The sequence below is a fragment of the Balaenoptera physalus genome (genome assembly GCF_965194825.1).
Source record: "Balaenoptera physalus genome assembly, chromosome: 8".
NCBI lineage: Eukaryota > Metazoa > Chordata > Mammalia > Artiodactyla > Balaenopteridae > Balaenoptera > Balaenoptera physalus.
In genome coordinates, this window is record NC_138887.1 from 19,489,739 (window position 1) to 19,510,590 (window position 20,852).

Sequence of the window (20,852 nt, forward strand, 5' to 3'; positions counted from 1 at the left end):
CCAGGAGGGGAAGTTCCCTTGGCGTGGGCAGTACCTCTCCTCTGGCATCCATTCGTACCGCACACCTCAGTCCTGGTCTTCTAGTCGTCCACTCCTTTGTTGGGAGTCCCTGTGGCTTTTGAGCTATCTTTTCACATGGGAACCCTGGGCTAGTTCTGTTTTCCAGGGTACACATTTGGTCTCTAGAAACTGTGCACCTTTATCTCACTGGGGTAGAAGTACTGCTTTATCCTGAAGGGACTGAAAAATTGTTGAAGGATTATTAGCAAGGAGGTAACAATTCAGTTCACTTGTAGGAAGAGCACTGGCAAGAGTGGGGCTGGGTGAGGACATGTAAGGCTGAAGACAGGGAGACCAGCTAATCATTATTAAAAAGTTTTGGCAAGAGCTACTGAGAGTCCATCGACAATAGTGAGGAGGAGATGAGTTCAGAAGATATTAATAGTTTAGGTACAATAGAGTTTAATGACTAAGGAAAAGTGAGTCACCGGCCAGGTGCCTTTTTTGTTTTATGGGTGCGTAGTAAACTTATTCTCGCAACACTGAGATGGTAACATAAGAAAATAGACAGGAGAGGGGTCATATTGGTCATCAGGGTCATATTTAGACACATTTTTATTTTCATGTTTATCAGCTTTCCTTCTCTTTTTTTAATTTGTAAATAATTTCCACTGAATTGCTTCTGTAAGGAACATTTTTTGGTTATCATTTGTTCTATCCTTTCCTTTTTTGGGATTCACCTTATACATTTGCTTTTAAGTACTTATGGTGTATAAAACACAAAGAAAGCACATAAATACCATTTACATTCTTTAGGCTAGTTTGAACTGTCTTTTGAAAAAACAAATTGTCTGCCAGACCTCATAGTTGTTTGTGTTGAAGTTTGTCTCACATAATCCTGCCTGTTTCCATTTCCGGCGCCACAGTTTGATATTTATTTTAAGCAGCTGCTTAAGAAAGGTGGAACTTAACAATGATCAAAATGGCATAAAGTAGGTTTCTGTTTGAGCTCAGGGTTGCTGTGTAACTTTCCTTTCAGTAGCCTTCTCTCATGCTTTTTCATCTACATTTTAGCTGTGAGAATAAATCTAGGAAAACTGCTGTTTGGCCTTTTTAGCACACTGCCAGCTTTGGCAATTGCACACTAACTGGTGTTGTACTAAACACCACTGAAATAAAATAAATGAGTTTGATTAAAGCTTGGAACTCCTGAGTACCACAAACGTAAAAACCATCAACAGATGCCATTTGCTGAAACCAAGGCTCCTCTAGCAGATGGATGAAAGTTAAAAATAAATTGCGCTATTTCTTTGTATTTTGGTTCATTTGTTTTAACATTGTATAAAAAACTCTGCTATCGAGTTACAGTAAACTCCTGGCTTATGTTTCATGGCTGGTTTCGGAATCTATGAAGATCTTTGATATTACAGTCAAATTGTGCTTTCTTGTATGTATTCATTGAACATGTAAAAACAAATTCTTATCAGAGTTTTAAAACTTTCTTTGGTAGTCATATCTCCAGTATTGAAAATAATAGTGAAAAACAATGACCGGATATCCACAATGGGACATAATGTCTGTCTTTTAAATCTTTAATGTTGGGCTGCAGTAGAATAATATCAATCATATCTCTAATAGTTCTCATTCATTTAGTACTTGAATTTACTTTACAGTATTTTAGTTTCTCACATACTGCCTCATCATTTAAATAACACACACACAGAAGAAGAATGCTATTTTTATTCTTCATACAACTGAATGACTTACATGCCATTAAATGCAATCATTATTGATATTATCTTGTAAGATCCATATTAATCATTCTATAATATTTAGATATTTCTTGGCATAGAACTGAACGCTTACATTGTAATTTAATTTAGAAGTTCATGTATTTCTAAAGAGACCTGAAATTTACCTTTTTTACCTTTTTTCAACTCTTAAAATTATTTATCAAATAATGTTTATCAGAACAGATTACAAGAAATTTTAGCAGAGTTAGAAGAATGGGGAAATGATCAGATAACTATCTAAGTGGTTAGAAAATTATCTAGTGTATTTATCGGGAAGGATAATATGTAATTACACTGTATTAACTTTGAAATTTATTGTTATTGCTATTTACAGGTTCAGGTTCATGTCGCTTTAGTTATTCAGACCCTTGCATCATTGTGTCATATGCCAAGAATAATACTGTGGACTGGATTCAGCTTGAGAAAATTAGGTTTGTTATCATTTAAAGTATCTTCATAAATTTTGACGTAGGTGGATTTCTGCTTCCCTGTTTACCTTCATTCTACCACTGGCTTTATTCCTCATGGTTAAAAGTACTCTGGTTGTTAATTATGTTGAATTACATTGATGCACATATTATTACCTGCTCTATTTGAAGAAGGTATTGTTAAAAGTGTCATTTTCCATTCAATATTTACCACTGTCAGTAGTAGCTATAACAAACTATTTATTTTTGGTAAAAGTACATTTGAGATAGTAACCTTTCTGATGGAATTCTCCACAAAATAACAGCACCACCCATCTCTTTAGGTGGCCTGGCTGTGGCCTGGTTTATAGGCCTAGGAATATATCAGATTACCGCCTAAATTCCTTCCAGTCTGTGATGATAATGAGTTAATAGCCTCTTGGATCTAATCTCTAGTTCTGTCATTTTCCTTCTAACTTCCCTAAGGCCAGTTCTAAAATTCTATTATCATAATTGTGATGCGACTTGTAATCATTTATTACATTTTCTTTATTTAAAAAAAAATCCCTTCATAAGAAAATCAGGTTGATGCTTAAAGAGGGAGAAGTTCATTCAGGTTGAAAATATTTGATTAAATTTAGCAAAACTCAAACTATGTTAACTATTTTTGTGTAGTTTAAATCATAAAATAAAATTCAAAATGGGTGCTTAATTTCAGGTATGGTGAGGTATTTAAAGGAAAAAATACCTTGAAATTTTATTAAGTGGTTATTCTGATCAGTTTAGTTCTTAAGTTAGCATGACTCACGTAGAACATTTTCCATCAGTTCTGTGACAGTTTTCTTTTTTCTCACACTATTTTCCTTACCATTTTTCCATATTGAAAGAATTGTGATTTGTTTGGGGGAGAAGAATAAATATTAGGTTCTTAGTCTTTAATATTAAACCAATCTGTCCAAAGTTTCTAGTAGTATTTCAAATAAAAATAAAAGTCTCACACGTTCAAGCTCTAGTCTAACCAAAAACTGAGAAAATGATTCTAACTCATGGATTTTAATAGATTGTCTCCCTCTGTGACAGGATAAGATATTATTTATAGATACCTGGTACAAGCCAAGCTCTGACATGCTGTGCCAGTTACCAATTTTATAACAGAGCATTTTGCTCTTCCTTCTAATTTCTAGTAGTTATTATGAAAATGCATTCATATTAAATACTGATTTATATAAATGGCTTTAAGCAAAGCAGCATAAGTATTGGAAGTTTTACTCATGCCTCCATTTTTTTCTCTAATAGTTATATACCATAGTTTAGATAAATTGTAGTGCGTTTCTTGCTGAAAAACAGCTACATGCTTTTGATATGACAAATAGTGAGTGTACACATTTAATTAGAAGATATAAAGATCACACTCAGCTGATTCCATTTATTTTTCACTAAATGAGACTTTCAATTTTAGTCCAGGCACCAAACTATCACACTCATTTAATGCAAATTTACCATTATTGATCAGAGTGGACATATTTTCAATCACTTCCTAAAACTAAAATGTAGCATCTTCATTAGTTTAAATTCTTTTTGAAGTTAAAAACATAGTCATCATTAAATATTTTAAAGGAAAGGGGAATTGATTACCACCAAAGGTGAGGTACACCATTCATAACCTACACAGACAATTCTACGGATTTATATGTGCTTCATTGGTGAGTGAAAAATATGGCTTTTCTCTAGTCCTTTCAAAACTGATTTATAGTAAGCCCTGGGTACTACTAGTTTGTATTTTAGTACTACTTTTAATCTTGGCTAAAGCCATCATTTTTACTGTAGCAGGTTTCTACTTTGGTAGAATAAAATGTTTAATAAAAATATTATATAGCAAAAGGACCTAGATGTAACAGATGTAATATAAAAATCATGTTAAATTATATCATGTTTTTAAAGACCGGTCTGCATCTGGTTACTAGAAATTAACTATTACATAAAGACTGATTATGAAACATATAGCATACAGTGATCTCTAATAAATGCAAAATTTCAAAGTAAGAATTAAAATTAAGATAATTTTATAGTTTTTCTCCTTTTTTTCTTCTCAGTATCATAAAAAATATATGGTTTTTTTTTATTTATTTTTTTTAAGCGCTTTTATTTAATTAATTTATTTATTTTGGCCTCGCAACATGTGGGATCTTAGTTCACCGACCAGGGATCAAACATGTGCCCCCTTCAATGGAGGTGCAGAGTCTTAACCACTGGACCACCAGGGAAGTCCCAAGTATATGGTTTTAGATTGAGTGTCTACCATTCACAAAAAACTGTGCTGGATACACTTTGATTTTTTACAGGAGCCATGGCAGTGGTGTACCATTTTCTCTTCAATTATCCCTTTACTGGCTTGCCTGAATATGCTTACTGCCTGCTTTGTGTTAAACGTAAAGCTCATTAAGACATTTAATATTTAAACTTTCGTCACTCAATACGAACATCTTAATAATCAGCATGTATTAAAAGATTTAAGGGTTATGGGATTGTAAGTATTTAATCTGTAATGTGTACAATATTTTTAAGATAAGAAAACCACAGTCTTAATTAAGAAACAAAAAGGATCTATAAGAAAAGTAAAGTGGACACTGTTGAACTTTATTGTGACACCAATTCTCATCTCTCCAGGGCCCCTTCCAATGTCAGCACAATCATCCATATCCTCTACCTTCCTGAAGACGCCAAAGGGGAGAACGTCCAGTTTCAGTGGAAGCAGGAAAATCTCCGAGTAGGTGAAGTATATGAAGCCTGCTGGGCTTTGGATAACGTCCTGGTCATCAACTCAGCTCACAGACAAGTTGTTTTAGAAGATAATCTGGATCCAATAGACACGGGCAACTGGCTTTTCTTCCCAGGAGCTACAGTGAAGGTTTGATCTCTCTTTTGTTCCTTCTCCTCTCCTCTAAAACCTAAAGCTCAGTAAACCAAATTGTACAAAGATAACAGTTGTACTAAAGCCACTATTAAAAGAATAGGTCATATTACTTTACCCTCCCTTGTAAGCATGGAAAATCATTCATTTATTCATCCCTTTAACAAGTATTTTTGAGAATCCATGGTGCCATGTACTGGGCTGAACCTAGAGAATATAACCACAAAAAGGCAGATATGTCTCCTCCCTTCACTGGCTGTCAGTTTAGTGGGGGAGTTAGACATGTCAACATGCATGTGCAAAATAGCATCATTGTTGATTTGCTGGGAAAGTTTAGAGTGCTGTGGAAATACAACATACAGTACCAAATCCAGACCTGAGGGATTAAGAAGACTATCCAAGAGAATAGGGATCCAAGCAGAGAATGAAGGGTAATTTCAAATTGGCCAGGAGGGAGGAATAGCGTTTCTAGAATCATAAATCACATACATAAAGGCTGTAAGGTGATAGCACAAAGCAGAGGCCTTGGACAATGTTCCAAATAGTTGTCTAACAGATTTTGAGTTGAGACTTGTGATAAAGTCTGAAGATATGGCCAGTGATGAAACCTTAAAGGTCTTGAAAGCTGCTGTAGAGTTTGAACTTTATCCTGAAGTTGATAGGGAGTCGCTGAATTACTCTGAATAAGAGTCAGATAATTAGATCTGAGTTTTGAAATATCCCTTCGAGGATGGAGGACAGAATGAAAGGGAAAGAGTGCATACAGGAAAACCAAATAGAAGGCTGCAAACAGTAGTCCAATGGGCAATCACATTGAACAGAAGTAGGGGAGAGATGATCGGAAAATATGGATGGATTCAGAGATTTTTAGGAGGAAATGGAGAAGATTGGGGACTGACTGAGACGATGATGGAGCAGGATGTGTCAAGGACAAGGTTTGGGCATCGTTGTTTCAGCAACGATGCCATTTGTTGAAACAGGAAACAGGAAGAGGAACAGGATTACAGGAGCTGAATTCACCTTGGACATGTTGATTTTGATAATCCTGGGGGCAGGCAAGAAGAAACATCTGGTGGGAGGTTAGATGTATGGATCAGAAACTCAGAGGAAGATCCAAAATTGGTGATTATCAACCTTTTGAATGAGAATTGAAATCATGGGCTTGTCTGTCCAGAGAGTGTGTAGAGTAAGAAATTGTGCCTAGGCAATATTTTAAAATACCATTAGACCCTCAACTGGACTCTCTCTAGTTTCCAGTATATACAAATAAAGTACAGATGCAGATTGGAGAATTTTTTAAAATGTGACTCACTGGTACAAAAAAAATCCTGTGCTGCATGGGGGTGAGGTCACAGGAGGAGTCCCAAGCATAATATAAAGATCTAAGATGCTCACCTCCTTTTAATAATTTATTTGAATTCTAGAAACATGGTTCAAAATGGTTCCAAATTATTTAGAAAACCTTCACCTCTTTAGGCAACTCCCCTGACACAATAACTTGTTGCTTAACAAATCAAACTCTAGATGCTTTGTTTTAAGTTGATGAAATTACACCAATTGACTAGCATTAGGAACAGGCATCATCTTTGCTCAGCATGAGAAAACACCCAGTAAACCTTACGGAAATTTGTTTTGACAAAGACTCTAAAACTTTGGTTCCTTTAAAGAGAGTCCATGGATGCCTTTCATATGCGTATGGAAAAGAACCTTTGTAAGGATATCCCATGTCATATCCCACTAACTACTTGATTGAGAGAAGGATTTCTGTTGTCACTGTTCAACATTGGCAAGAAGAAACCCAGGAAACACATGGAGACCTCAGGGCCTGGGATTCACATCCTTTTCCCGTGATAATCATTGGTGATTATTTGGTCTCAGTTCCCTTTACTATATAAATGTACTTTTTATGCCTTGTTTTGTAAGTCATCATTATACTAATCTAATTAGCTTTTTGGTGCCTTAATGCACTGTACTTTGGTACCACCCATGATAAAAATGCATGAAGTGTGGTTTTGCTTCGTAGTAATGGTTACTTAAATTACAACTTTGTGTGGAGTATACTTTTGCTTTGTGGTCTCTCATCTTACTCATAAGCTTACTAATCACACGTTTGAGACTTGCCTAGTTACCTAAGCCTACTAAGAAAAAAGTCATTGTAGTAATGATTTATACCAGGGTCTTTGGCTATCAAGTAGAAACTTTTTTCTGATGTTTCTTTTTTTTTTAAAATTAATTTATTTATTTGGCTGCATCAGGTCTTAGTTGCGGCATGCAGGATCTTTTGTCGTGGCAGGAGGGCTCTTCATTGCAACATGCAGGTTTCTCTCTAGTTGTGGCATGTGGGCTCAGTAGTTGTGGCTCACGGGCTCTCTAGTTGTGGCACATGGGCTCTAGAGCATGCAGGCTCAGCAGTTGTGGCACGCAGGCTTAGTTGCCCCACGGCATGTGGGATCTTAGTTCCCCGACCAGGGATCGAACCCGCGTCCTCTGCATTGGAAGGTGGATTCTTAACCACTGGGACACCAGGGAAGTCCCTCTGATATTTCTTTTTAAAATTTCAAATAAGTGCAATGATAAAATCTAAGAGTTTGTCATTTTAACTCATTTGCATGACCAACCTTTTGCTTTTTGGCTCAAAAATCTAAGCATGAAAAAATTGCTTTTGCCAAGTGATTTGGAGTTCTAGAAATAAAAATTGTTCATTTAAATTGTATGCAATTTCTCCACCAAATATTGTTCCTTTACTGTGTGACCTCTGAGATGAAAACCGAATACAACCAATTAGAAAGCATATCTCGATGTTCCTATTGGTCATAGGACATGTTTTGAACATTGCTTTATTTTGGACTTTTTAGTTTTGAGGGTAATGTTTGTTTGTTCAACCTATACGTTATCTTTTCTATATTCATTAAAACTCTCCAAGATGTTTACATCTTAACTAAATCGAAGATCGAGTCTAACAGCAGTCAAGAAAGTATGCATCATTACAAAGTAGAGTTTATTTCAGGAAAAGTGTCCAAGCACAGATAAGGTACTTTCTGGTTAAATAATAATAGCTCCTTTTTTTTTTAATTGCTCTGAACGTGAACAATTTCCTCATTTATTTATTTATTTATTTGGCTGCATTGGGTCTTCATTGTTGCACGCAGGCTTTCTCTACTTGCGGCGAGGGAATGAAGAGAGCAGGGGTACTCTTCGTTGCAGTGCGCGGGCTTCTCATTGCGGTGGCTTCTCTTGTTGCAGAGCATGGGCTCTAGGCACGCAGGCTCAGTAGTTGTGGCTCGTGGGCTCTAGAGTACAGGCTCAGTAGTTGTGGCGCATGGGCTTAGTTGCTCCGCGGCATGTGGGATCTTCCCAGACCAGGGATTGAACCCGTGTCCCCTGCGTTGGCAGGCAGATTCTTAACCACTGTGCCACCTGGGAAGTCCCAACAGCTACTTTTTATCGTTCACTTATTATTCTAAGGACCTGCTATTCCAGATGTGCGTGTGAGATTATATATGTATAATCTCATACAGTTGACCTTTATAAACCTATAAAAATGTGCTCTATTAGCCCCATTTTACAGATGTGGAAAGTGGACATGGAGGTGTTGAGTAACTTGTCCAGAATGCCCCTTTTCCAGTGGCAGATCCAGCGTTCAAATACAGGAATCCGACTTCAGAACTCTTGCTCTCAGCTCCACATAACTTTGCTCTTACAAGTAGTAAATATAAACTGACATGCACCCTATTGGTCCTGTGTTTCTTCCCATCATCTATTTGTTAATTTATCTGCCTATTTTCGTCACCATCACTCTCTGGCTCTAAGCTGAAAGATTCTTGTTTTTCTCGTATTTCTTGATCTTGCCCCAGCTTTATTCCATTTGTACTATATATTCCTTTCTCTGGGTGACAGATTTTGATACATCAGAATTTAGTAAGTTCAGGCCAAGCACTGGTTGCTTCCTTTTCTTCCACACTACAACAGCTGATTTTATTTTCACAATCATAGTTACTGGTCCACCACTGCTGACCTAAAGTGAACTTAAGGAGAAAGGAGTATTAAAATATTTTCCATATGGAGGTAGGAGGCATTTGCAGTAACCTATAGGGAAGGTGAAATAGAGTGAGAACAGGGGGACACTAAAGAAAGAGAAATCAACAATCTCATGGTAGCAGACTTCCTGTGACGAGGATGTTGGAGCCAAGGATCATACAAAGGGATGCCACTGACAAAAAATGACACGGTCATTCCTTAAAAGAAATTACATCATGCACCCTCCATACTCAAGACCTTTGATGGCTTCCGGTGTAGGCCTAGAGGAGACAAGCCAAACTCCCTAGCATGTAATTCAAGGCCATTTCCAATCTCGGCCCAGCCTAACTTTTCATCCTCATCTCCTGCTCCCCTGTGCGCCAGCCTCACAAATACAACACAGAATTTCACACTCCCACCCCTTTAGACATGCTTTTCCACCTTTCTTTTTTCTATGCCTAGTCATTCCCCAGCATCCTTCAGGGCCCAGTTCAAATGTCATTGTGTGGGTGAAGTTTTGCATAGTTAACGTCTGGCTTCTCTCTGTGCTGCTATAACCATGAGGTTGAATAAGCAGGACTTGAGGTTGGAGACTGGCTACAAAAAAACATTCTTTCTTCCTCACTAGTGACCATTCGCATTCACTCAGACAGCTTTTTAAATCTCTATCCTTTTTGCACAAACCTAAGGCAGGTCCCAAGACTACTGATAGACCAAAAAAGCAATCAATCACTTTAGTCCCCGGTCTCCGTTCCATAACAAATACCACACAGTTCACCGTAATAATGCAAACTCCAAGCTTCGCCCATAGCTTCTCTCCTCCAGCTTAGGTCTGCTGAGTAGGAATAGAGATGGAGGTCAGCTCCTTCTCCCTCCTCACTAACCACCATGAGTTTTAGCCTCTGAACCACCCGGAGCTGGGTCAGGAGGCAGGAGAAGAATCAAGAGGCAGACGCTGTAAGCTGGAATTATTGATCCCTTGGTCTGGCAAGTGATCAAAGCTGGCTCTCTCTTGGTTCTACCAAAAAGCTCTTTGGAAATGCCCCTACTTTTCACCAGAACTGGCGATTTCTCACCTGTAGCTCCCCAATGCATCTCTCAGGTCATGTCTACTTCTACTCCTAGCCACTGGGCCTCTGACTCATGACCTCAACCTCTTTCTTCTAAGGGTCCTTGCCCCTCCAGGAAGACCTTGGGGGCAGGATCTTAGACAAACCAGACTGCCTCTTGTGTGCATGGGCCCAGTTCTAGTCTATGGTAAACATTCACCTTGAATCCATCATTGGGAGAAGAGAAGTTAATTACTTTGAAGTGCAGCCCTCTTGTTACCCAGCTATCTGCCAGGCAGCCCCAGGCACTAGTCTAAGCCCTTACAGCATTCCTTCCAAGGGGTGTTCTTGAAGTCCTGAGCACCAGGCTTGAGGCAAAGGGAAGGTACCCTCCTCCCCTGACAAGGGCATGGGTGTGACCCACAGTTCACCAACAACCCTCTCTAAAGGAATCATCTCTCTGCTTTCCAGCTACCTACATACTTCAGCTTCAAGTTTGTGTGCTCTCAATTTGAGTAAGTGGCTAAGCCATTTTACCGCCTCTTTTGCTAAGTCCTTATAGTTGGTCCATCACCTCTCTTTGGAATGTGGAGCAGTTGCTACCTATTTTCTTGGCACCTTAACCAAATCCAACACTAACCTAGTTCCATTTCAACATTCTGTTATGCCGTAAATATACATCTATGAGAGTGTTTACAACATTGCTTTGTAGTTATGTTTCTGTCTCCCTGGGTAGCGTGTTAGCTTCTTAAGCTCGGGAACTGTTTCTACCATTTTTGAATCTCCAGTATTGGTACATGATACATTGTGCTAGTTGAACGAATGAAAAACTGAAAAAATATCAAGATCTAGTTTGTGGGGAAAGAAAATAAATTTTATATTCAGTGATGACATGCAGGCAGCTAAAAATATTGTGAATGGGACTGGATATAGCACAACTGTTAAGAAAATGGGCTTAACTGGGTTCAAATCTTGGTTTCACAGTTTATTAGCCATGTGGTCTTGGGCAAGTTATTTAACCTCTTGGTTCCTTGGTGTCCTCACCTTTAACAGGGATAGTAATAGTATCCATCTCCTGTTGTGATAATTAAATAAGAAGATACATGTAAAACCCTTAGAACAGTGCCTGGCATATATAAAGGGCTAAGTAAGTATGTGTCCTCTTCATTGAAAACTTTAAGAACAAATCAACTCTACAGGGAAGTGAATATGGAGAAAAATATGTAAAAGGCAAAGGATTGAGCTGATATCTCCAATGGGGGGGGGATAGGATAGAAGAAATACAGAACTCACAAATTATGTCATCCTTATATATCATTAAAGTAATATCAAAATCAAATGCAGTAAATTGATTAGGTTGGACACAAATATTGCCCATAGATGTAACTTTAGCAATCAAAATAAGAAATAGTTTCCACTGGAATTAAGTTGAAATGGCATTCATGTAATTATAATATTAATAGTAGTTTTCTTTATTAACAACAAGTGATTTTTTAAGTGCTGCTGTTCATAAAATAAGGTAATAGAGAGTAGTGAGTATGTAAACTGTCCAGTTGATGTTGAAAATAATGTTTGAGAATGGCAGGTCAAATAGGAAAGATAAAAATGAGTCACTGGCATTCATAGTACATATTTCTCCTTATCTTCTTTAGATTTTTTTTTCAATTTCTTTGGTACTATTTAATTCATTTCATTTGAGCCTGTCCTTGTTTATCTCAAGTAGGGCAGAACGATAGAAGACCAAATGGAGTCATTAACTTAAGGAGTTATGTGATCTGGAGAACTGCAATTATAGGTCACCAGTTTAAATCTGCCCTGGGCTGGTAGAAGGCCATTACCATCTGTTGGCTCTTTAGTAATTAATATGAAGTAGATGTCTAACAGTATCGGCTTTTAATGTAGAACCCGACCTTATGTTTGTTGCACTTTTTTATTTGGATTGGTAAACTGAAGAGGACTGTAAGAGGTTACAGAATTAATATGTTCTTCCTCGACAGCCATCTGTGTTCCTCCTCCATTCTCTTCACAAGTTCATGGCCTTGCCTGACTCAGCTTCCAGTGTTTTTCCAGAGAACCTGCCCATGTGGAAGAAAAGGGACACCACATTCTTATCGTGCTTCTAATTACCATCATAATCTTTTTATTTCCCATGAATCCCTAAGCAGCCCTCTGTTCACAACCAAATAGGTGGGGCTCTAGAGGCCAATAAATCTAGTACTGCAAGTCAGAAAGCTAGCCAGAGCACCAGCCTCATTAGCAGTCTCCACAGTAAGTCCATTGTGGACTCAGCAAGGCAAGGAGCCTGAACCCACTTGATAGTGAAACACCTGTCTTAATTATTAGTTACGATGGTACTTCCTTCTTTTGCAGAATATTGCATCCTTTTTTAAAATTACTTTTGTGTACAATTTCTAAACTAATCAAGAATTATTTGTGTCAGTTGTTTCTATTCTAAAGATACGGAATATACTCTGTTAGTCCATCATTTGCAGTTGCTAGAATTGGCTGCTGCTGCCACAGCTGCCATCCCCTGACAGCCCCGCTCTCTATCAGATGGCTGTGGGTGTTTTGCCGCATTTAATAGTGGGAGGCACGTTCTTCCTGCCTGAAATGGGGGAATGATTAATCTCAGGGCAACTTCTGGTGCTCCAACTCTTTGCAAATGGTCTTGGTTTTGTCATCAAGGTTTAAGGGAAATGAATGTTTTGGCCCCTTCCATTTAAGATGTATAGAATCAAGAATCAATGTTTCCCCTTGGGTAGGATTCTCATATCCATCTCCATTGAGTAGCATGGATACTGGATAATAAATAATAATAATAACAACCATAATTATAAGTAGTAGTAGCAGCAGCAGCAGTAGTAATGGTGGCATTTCATGAATCATCTGTAGGTGCCAGCACTATGAGGAAGGCCTTATCCTCCAAGTTTTATATCTATGGTAGGTGAACATTGCATGTCTATAAAGACCCTGAGTACTTAGTGCTTCATTGTCCTTAGTCATTCTTAAAACATCTGGACAAATCCATCAAAGTCATCTCTTCCCAACTCCTCAAAAACACATCCTGCAATCTGAAAATGTCCTTAATTTCAAGTTCGAAGAAAAACACTAAATGTAAGATTTTTAAAGGGTCAGCCTGGAGCTGCTACAGCTACCTGCTTTCTGTAACTCACCCTTAGAGAGAAGAGCTGCAAAGGTCAGGAAAGTACTCAGAGGAGAACCCAGGAACAAATGATTTGGAAAGAGCTATGAGCAGATTTTTTGCTTTGTTTTTTCTTTTTTCTTCATCTTTTAATATTACCCAGTGAAGCAGAATTTCCAGATGGATCAATATGCCATGGAGGTAAATATTGGTCAAGCAGCTGCTTCATTTTGTTTGTTTGTTCACTCCCATCTTTGGTGGCAGCCAAAATTTGTATTTTGAAAGCATGAATCATCCACAACTCCTTGATATCTGTATGTGTGTGAGAGAGAGAGAGAAAGAGAGAGAGCACACTTTGCTCACTCACTGTTAATAAATGTTTATATCTGCTCAGCTAGCCTGGTTACCCTCAGCTTGCAAAGGCATAAATCACTGGCTTCTGTCACCTCTGGAATTGACCCACAGATTAAGTGCAGATCACTAGGAGATATGTGCTGTTCCTCGTATTTTTTATTTTTAAGAAATCTTCCCACTCTGATTGCTGTGCCTGCACCTGCTAATCTTTTTCTGTTTATTACCCTAGTTCATTGTATGGATAGCAAAGAATTCCAGATTACTCCTTTTACACTTTTATGTCAACTTGTGTTGAGAAGTAAATCAGTACAAAGTGTCACAGATTCTGTTGTGAAGGTTTGTCCTTTAGAATAGGCTGCGCTCAAATGTATTTAAAAGAAATTTTCTTAAAAAGTAAATTATGAAATTTTGCAGATGTGTGCCAAGGATTGGGAGTAACTAAGTATACAGAATTTAGAAGTATTTCTACTTCCAGTTAGACTGCTGCCTCTCTCCTCCATTTACTGTTGATAAATATCCAATCATAGTGTCAATTTTCCTAGCTGAACAAACACCGAAAGGCCCTAATGAAGACAACAGCCATCAGGTGAATGAACAACCCATTAAGGAGAAGAATTAAGTCAGAGCAAGAGAGTCTATTAATTTTCTTATAGCTCTTGTACATTATGCATTTGCCAAATTCCTTGTCCCAGTGGACACTAGGCAGATCTCCAGTCCTGAATAAAAATTGGAGCTTTCATTCTGGAATTCTGCTGTCACCTGTCTAATACTATTGTCACAAATTGTTGAGTCATTAATGGAGAATAAAGGTTATAATATCCAAATTATGAAAAAAATGTAAATTTATTTGTCTGAAAATGTAGTCTTAACACAAGTCGAGGCTAGTGAAAAAAGTCAAAGACAAATGGTGAAGGGGATGATCACATTCAAAGCAGAATTTATTTTTAAATGTGCTTTTTGGGAATATAATCCCCTGGCAGAGCAGTATCTGCCTACTATAATGCCTAACTTGTCTTCCATGAATTGGGCACCCCAGAAAACGGTTTCAAAAATCCATTCCGTGATTTTCTTTTTTTAGAATGTAAGGACAAACAGGAGGAAATCAGATGTGCTTTCCAGAAATGTGCTTTGCAAATCGCTGTACTGGAAACTATATGGTCTGTAACTTGAGGGATTTGAGTACCGGCTTTCTAATGAGGATAAACCTGAACTCAGTAAGACTTGTGGCGAGACCATGTTCCCACGTCTTTTTCCATTAAGAATCAGAATGTTACCTATGATTTTCTGGCCGGATTCCAGCTTGGTTAATTGCATGCTGTCTCTGTAAATTCCCTTTGCTTGGGATGTTTTTCACTTTGGATTGCATTGGTCTTATTGTCATGTTTCCCCCAAGAGGTGGGTACATGATATTGTAGAATGAGCCAGAATATATTTTAAGCTAATAAGAGTACTTTGGGGATGAAGGGTTAAACGTAAGTAGTGTGCTTTTCACAGTTTCCCCCCAATCAGGCCTATTTGTACAGTAATTAATGTGGAATAGCGTTAGTGAAACATGGAATTGAGCCAAATCACCATGACAAGAGTGGCAGTAACACAGAAACAAATAATTTCGATAAATTCTACTAAAAATAACCATTCAAACAAATCCCCAGAGCGTCTTTGACTATGCACCCTTTTCTTGTTTGTTTATGGTCTGAAGCTGACACATTTAATCACTAATTAAGTTAATATGTTATTCAATGTGAAATTTATTTTATTGTCTGAACATCCAAAACATAGTAACATTACCCATCATCTTTGTACTTAGCACAGCACATAGCCCAATTATTTGCATAGTGGCACTCATTAAGGTAAGGGTTTTTAAATAAATGAATGAAGATAGGGGATGAAAGAAGGAAGGGAATTTACTGATTTCCTAAGATTCATCAGTCTTTAGAATAAGCATGTTACTTCCACTATCTCATCTAATCCTCACAATTGCCCCATTTCACAGATGAAAATATAGAGGCTCAGAGAGGTTAAGTGGCTTCTCCAAGATCAAACAGCTTTGATTTTCAAAGCCAACTATGTTGTATTTTAAAGCCCGAGCCCTTTTGTTCCTCACTATCTTGCAGCCTCCCACATTGCGCCTGGCATTCTTGGCCTTAATTTGAGGAGGCCAGTCTGAAAACTTCAGACTCTGTGAAAGTTAAGTTGATCCCTACAGACAAGGTTAACAACTGCCCTATGGAATTTTACATTGTTATTCTTTCTCTTATTACTCCAATTCAAATCTGTCACTATTGCCATTTTAGAGTTGTCATAACTATTGCCAAATAATTACACACTTGTTACAAAATATACCATGAATTGAATCTTTATGAATCGTAGTACCAAGTGGTTCAAATGCTTAATGAATCCATAAAATAATGAGAAAGAAACACTCTTTAAGCTCCCTAAAATTCGCTCACTGTGGTTGAATCTATTGTGTTGACTAGAGAAAATGCACTTCAGCCCTCCTGCACCTGGACTGTGTTCATAGCCAAGTTTTCAGTTTTTTAACTGGCATTAAATTACCTAGAAATTGAATGTGTGGAAAATGACAGAAATTCATTTTGCCTCATGAGAGAAATCATTCTCTTCCTATTTTTTTTTATAAGCATGAAAGTCTGTACCATTAAAGACCATTGAACCAGGATGTAGGAAATATATATATTTCTATATGATAATAGCTATAGCATGGTGAAAGGCTTAGGAAACACAATGATTTGTAGGCTGTAGGTCAGTCCATTTCTAGTCACTCAGTCATACATCCCAGTTTAATCCAGAAACTCCTATACCCATATATTTTATTTCCAGCCAGACAGTGGCTAATTTATGGCTCTGCCAACAATGCCATTTTAATTAATTTTATTCAGCTTATTTCTCTTTCCTCTGCTCCTCATATCTCAACTGTTATGTGTTGCCTAGATTTTAATTTAAAAACCTCTCCTCTCTAAGGAGCAATCTGAAGTGGCAAAAATAATCACTTAAAATATTACAGTCATTAAAAAATTGGCTGTGGTGGAAGCCGTGCATTTTCAATTTTCCTACAAATGATGTTTTAGCTCCTTTTAAAGTGCGCTTTGTATCTGAATTGTCTGCCACCAGCCAGCTTGGCTATCAAAAATGGTCTTCCAGCTGGGTGGGTTGAGTGACAACTCCTTAATGGAGGAAATGGATGGCTGTCTGCTCATGTGGAGGGGAGGGCATACCAGGCAGATTTCATTCCATCTGCCACCAGCTCTCTGCAAGCTGGCACTGCCCAAATGCCCAATATACTCATTCCAACTAAAAGGATATCGTCAAAAATAAATTGTAAGGCTACAGATGTCTGAAAGAATCATCAGGGCCATTAGACCCCAGGGAGATAACATTAAGAGGTACCTCAGTGTTCATCTTTGATGAAAACCTAATTAAACTATGGTGAAGGCAATTGTAAGTACTTTTACAAGTACAGAGGTGAAGTCATTAACATTTTCAGCAGAGTATAGGGAGCAGCCTTAGACAAATGCTATCCTGAATTGTGGCCAAAGACTTGTTATATTGAGGAATTTTCACTGATGTTTCCTGTTGATGCTTTTCTGAATGGCAAATTCTTGTCAGTTACAGTGTGTTCTGCTTTTCAAGTAAAGGAAACCCATTTAACAGCAAAGTAGAAAAATATTTTTGATTGACAAATGGAAACAAATAAGGATGATATTTAAGTGATTTTAAAAACTGTCATTGGTCAGTGCTAAAATAATGAAGTAAAAATAATGATAATTAACATCACCATTTATGTAATTAGGAAGGCTAGGGATAGAAAGAAATATATAGAGCCATCTGCAGAATTTATACCTTTATTTTACCAAAAATAAATTCTTAATTACCTGATATATACTCACCATAAGTCAGTCAAAAGCGAAGACTCAAAACTGTACTTGATTTCACTATGAAAAAAAAAAAACAGCTAAGACTCACATGATAATATGTTCTGTTAATTGTATTTTCCACTTAAGATAGCAGCTCATCCACCTTCCAGATCAATTTTGTTCTTTTTCATTGCTGTGTAGTATTTCATCATGTGGCTCTACTATAATCCATTTAAGTATTCCTTATTTATGGAAATTTGTCCTCTTCTTTTTCTATAACAAGAAATGCTGTGGTAAACAGCCTAGTACATATATTTTCAAGTACTCATGCTATTTTTGTCTATAGCATAGATACCTAGAAGTGGAATTTCTGGGTAAGGTTGAATTAAACACTAAAATTTTAAAATAGTTACTGCCAAATTATTCAACCAAAATAATCCTGTCAATTTATATCCTAACCAGTAGAGTCTTGTTTTCTTGTACCCTCATTTATGCTGGACGTTTCAGTTATTAAAACTGTCTCCAATACAACAGTAAATAAAATAAAAAGCTAAGACTCAGGAAGTCACATGTTATTTGTAATCATTTACTCAAGAAAACCTGCTATATTTTTACCATACTCAAAATAAAGTAGCCCTGAATTCCAGAGTATTCTTCTTATCATATAAAGCTCATATATCTCACAGAGTTAGACATTTAACTGTCTTATGAAGTTGTTTAGATTTTAATTGTCTCACAAATGACATGAGTTTGAACAGATGCTGAACAAAAACAACTGGGTATTAAAATCACTGAGAGCAATTTTCTGAAATTCTTTTCATACTTTCAGTTCACTTTTTGTTTGGATCTTTAACATAAATACATAAATGTTATACATTTCATCTGTAAGAAAAGTGGCAGCAGACATCTTGCATTATTAAGTTTTCCTAAGGAAAATGTTTGGTAATCTGCCAAAATTTGGAGGACTTTTGAAGTTCTAATTGATGGCTCAGTATGCCCTGAAAATGAATGAATGTTTGCAATATTTTACCATATTGTATTGTGCAACATATTCTTTTACATTTTACTAAAGGTTTTAAGTTGATCTGAAGAATTTTAGTGACTAGTCTAATGAGAAACAATTTAAAATAGATTTAAATATTCTATTTCTCTATAACCTACTGCCAAGGGTATATACTGCAAAGGGAATATAATACTGCATATTTAGAAATTTTTGGAAAAGTGCATATTTAGAAATAAAATAACAATTATTTTATACCACTTAGAGATTTCAAAAAAACACTTCCACATATAATATAATTTGTGCTTCTAACAGCGTCTCTAGGAAATAGATATTATTGGCCCCATTCCACAGCCTAAGAAACTGAGGTCTAGATGGGTTAAATGAGTTGTGCAAAACCATGTAACCATTCAGTAGAGAAAATGCATCGGAACATGCCTTCTGATTCCAATCCCCAAACTCCTTGAAGATGAAAAGTAACTGAGTTTTCATTCCTTGTCAAGAATGTTTTTGGTTTCCAGTATTTTGGGTTTTTTTCTAACCTTAATCACCTCAGCACATGTAAGTGCTGAATTAATTGAATTGGGTTCTAGGGGAAAGTTCAAGCACCCCTACCCACACAGGTGGTGGATTTCCATTCAGAGGCAGAGACGCAATCTCAAGCAAGCAGAGGCACAGGGGCTCTATCTCAATCTGAATGTAGTCAGGCATAAATTCTCAGTTGGGAGAGCATCTGCGAAACCAGTCCAATACTAAGACACTGAGCCCTCTGTGACCAATTCTAAAGTAGAATTAATGTAAAACTTTAACTAGCCTTGTAATTGATGTAGGAATCCTCAGAATGAGAACACTGAACTGGCCCCCTATCTTTCCCAGGATTCCTAAATACAAGGATTATACATTATCAACTTCTCGGTAGGCCCATTCCTGCCCATTCCTGCTCAAATGGCTCAGTAATTCACCAGTTTTGCACAGACTATCCCCTATTTTATAGTCCCAATAGTACCCAGCTGGCTTATATTACCCTGACTCCAAACCTTGAAAACACGTGTTCTACTCATAATGGCTGAGGCAGAAATTATGTCCTGATCTCCTTAGCATTGTGGGGAGCAGAGCTAGCCATCCATTGTAGCGTGTGCATTCAGTGCGTCTCCAGGCCCTGCTACCCAGAAATCGGCAGCCCCATCCTGCTAAGAGACAGGGGGATTTGATTCACTTCACGCTGAGCTGTGGCTCTTCACTTTGGATGTGTCACAAACTTTCTTTAGCAATGTGTTGATGTACTAAGACTCTGACGAAGAAAACACTCAAAGAGCAATACTTTACCCTCTCCACACCCAAAAGGGCATTGGGCCCATTTGGGAAGAGAGAATAGAGAGGACTCTGAATCTTCCCCTAAACTCGACAGACAGGGTTAAGATGTTTCAGTGCAAGTCCAGCACTGACTGTTATAAACCACCGCCCTGTTTGTTTGAATTTAGACTTCGAGTATTGTCCTTTTACTGCCAACTGGTGAAGAACAGCTCCTTCCCTACAAAAATAAACTATGTAAAAAACTATACCATGCTGTCCTTCATGGAAACTTGGCAAAGACAGATCCTACTAGTTTTTAGATTCTGCAATTAGGAAAATTGGTTAACACTCAAAGTGAGTGTTCATTTTTTTCAGGTTGCTTTCTTCATACTTGTTACGGTAAATATTACTTGTATTTCATATGCTGGCGCTAGCAGTTATAATGACAGAAAGGTATATTGATAGCTAATTCTTTTCTTCCAGTTTTATTGAGATATAATTGATATACAACACCGTAGAAGTTTAAGGTGTACAGCATAATGATTTGACTAACATACATGAAATGATTAACACAGTGTTTAGTGAACATCCATCATTTCATATAGATACAATATTAAATATAAAAATATTTTTGATAGCCAGTTTTTAATAGTTGTGTAATTACAAATGATCTACTAAACTACCAAATGTATTTGGTAACAGCCAAATAACTAACAAAAAGATCCTTTAAAATATACTTCAGGGACTTCCCTGGTGGTCCAGTGGTAAAGAATCTGCCTTCCAATGCAGGGGACACGGGGTTCGATCCCTGGTTGGGGAACTAAGATCCCCCATGCCGCGGGGCAACTAAGCCCATGCACCACACTACTGAGCCCGCGTGCCTCAACTAGAGAGCCCGAGTGCCGCAAACTACAGAGCCCACGTGCTCTGGAGCCCGGGCACCACAACTACAGAGCCCACGCGCCCTGGAGCCTGCACACCACAACTGGAGAAGGGAAAAACTGCTATGCCACA

General features: G+C 37.6%; 1 protein-coding gene across 3 annotated transcripts in view; it reads left to right on the forward strand.

Annotated features, from left to right (window-relative positions):
- RELN (reelin) overlaps positions 1 to 20,852 on the forward strand; it is a 528,909-nt gene that overhangs the window by 301,637 nt on the left and 206,420 nt on the right. For all 3 annotated transcript variants that reach the window (XM_082473379.1, XM_082473378.1, XM_082473380.1), the window contains exons 9-10: positions 2,128 to 2,224; positions 4,868 to 5,108. In XM_082473379.1, the coding sequence (XP_082329505.1) occupies positions 2,128 to 2,224; positions 4,868 to 5,108 (338 nt within the window). The remainder of the gene's footprint in view (positions 1 to 2,127; positions 2,225 to 4,867; positions 5,109 to 20,852) is intronic.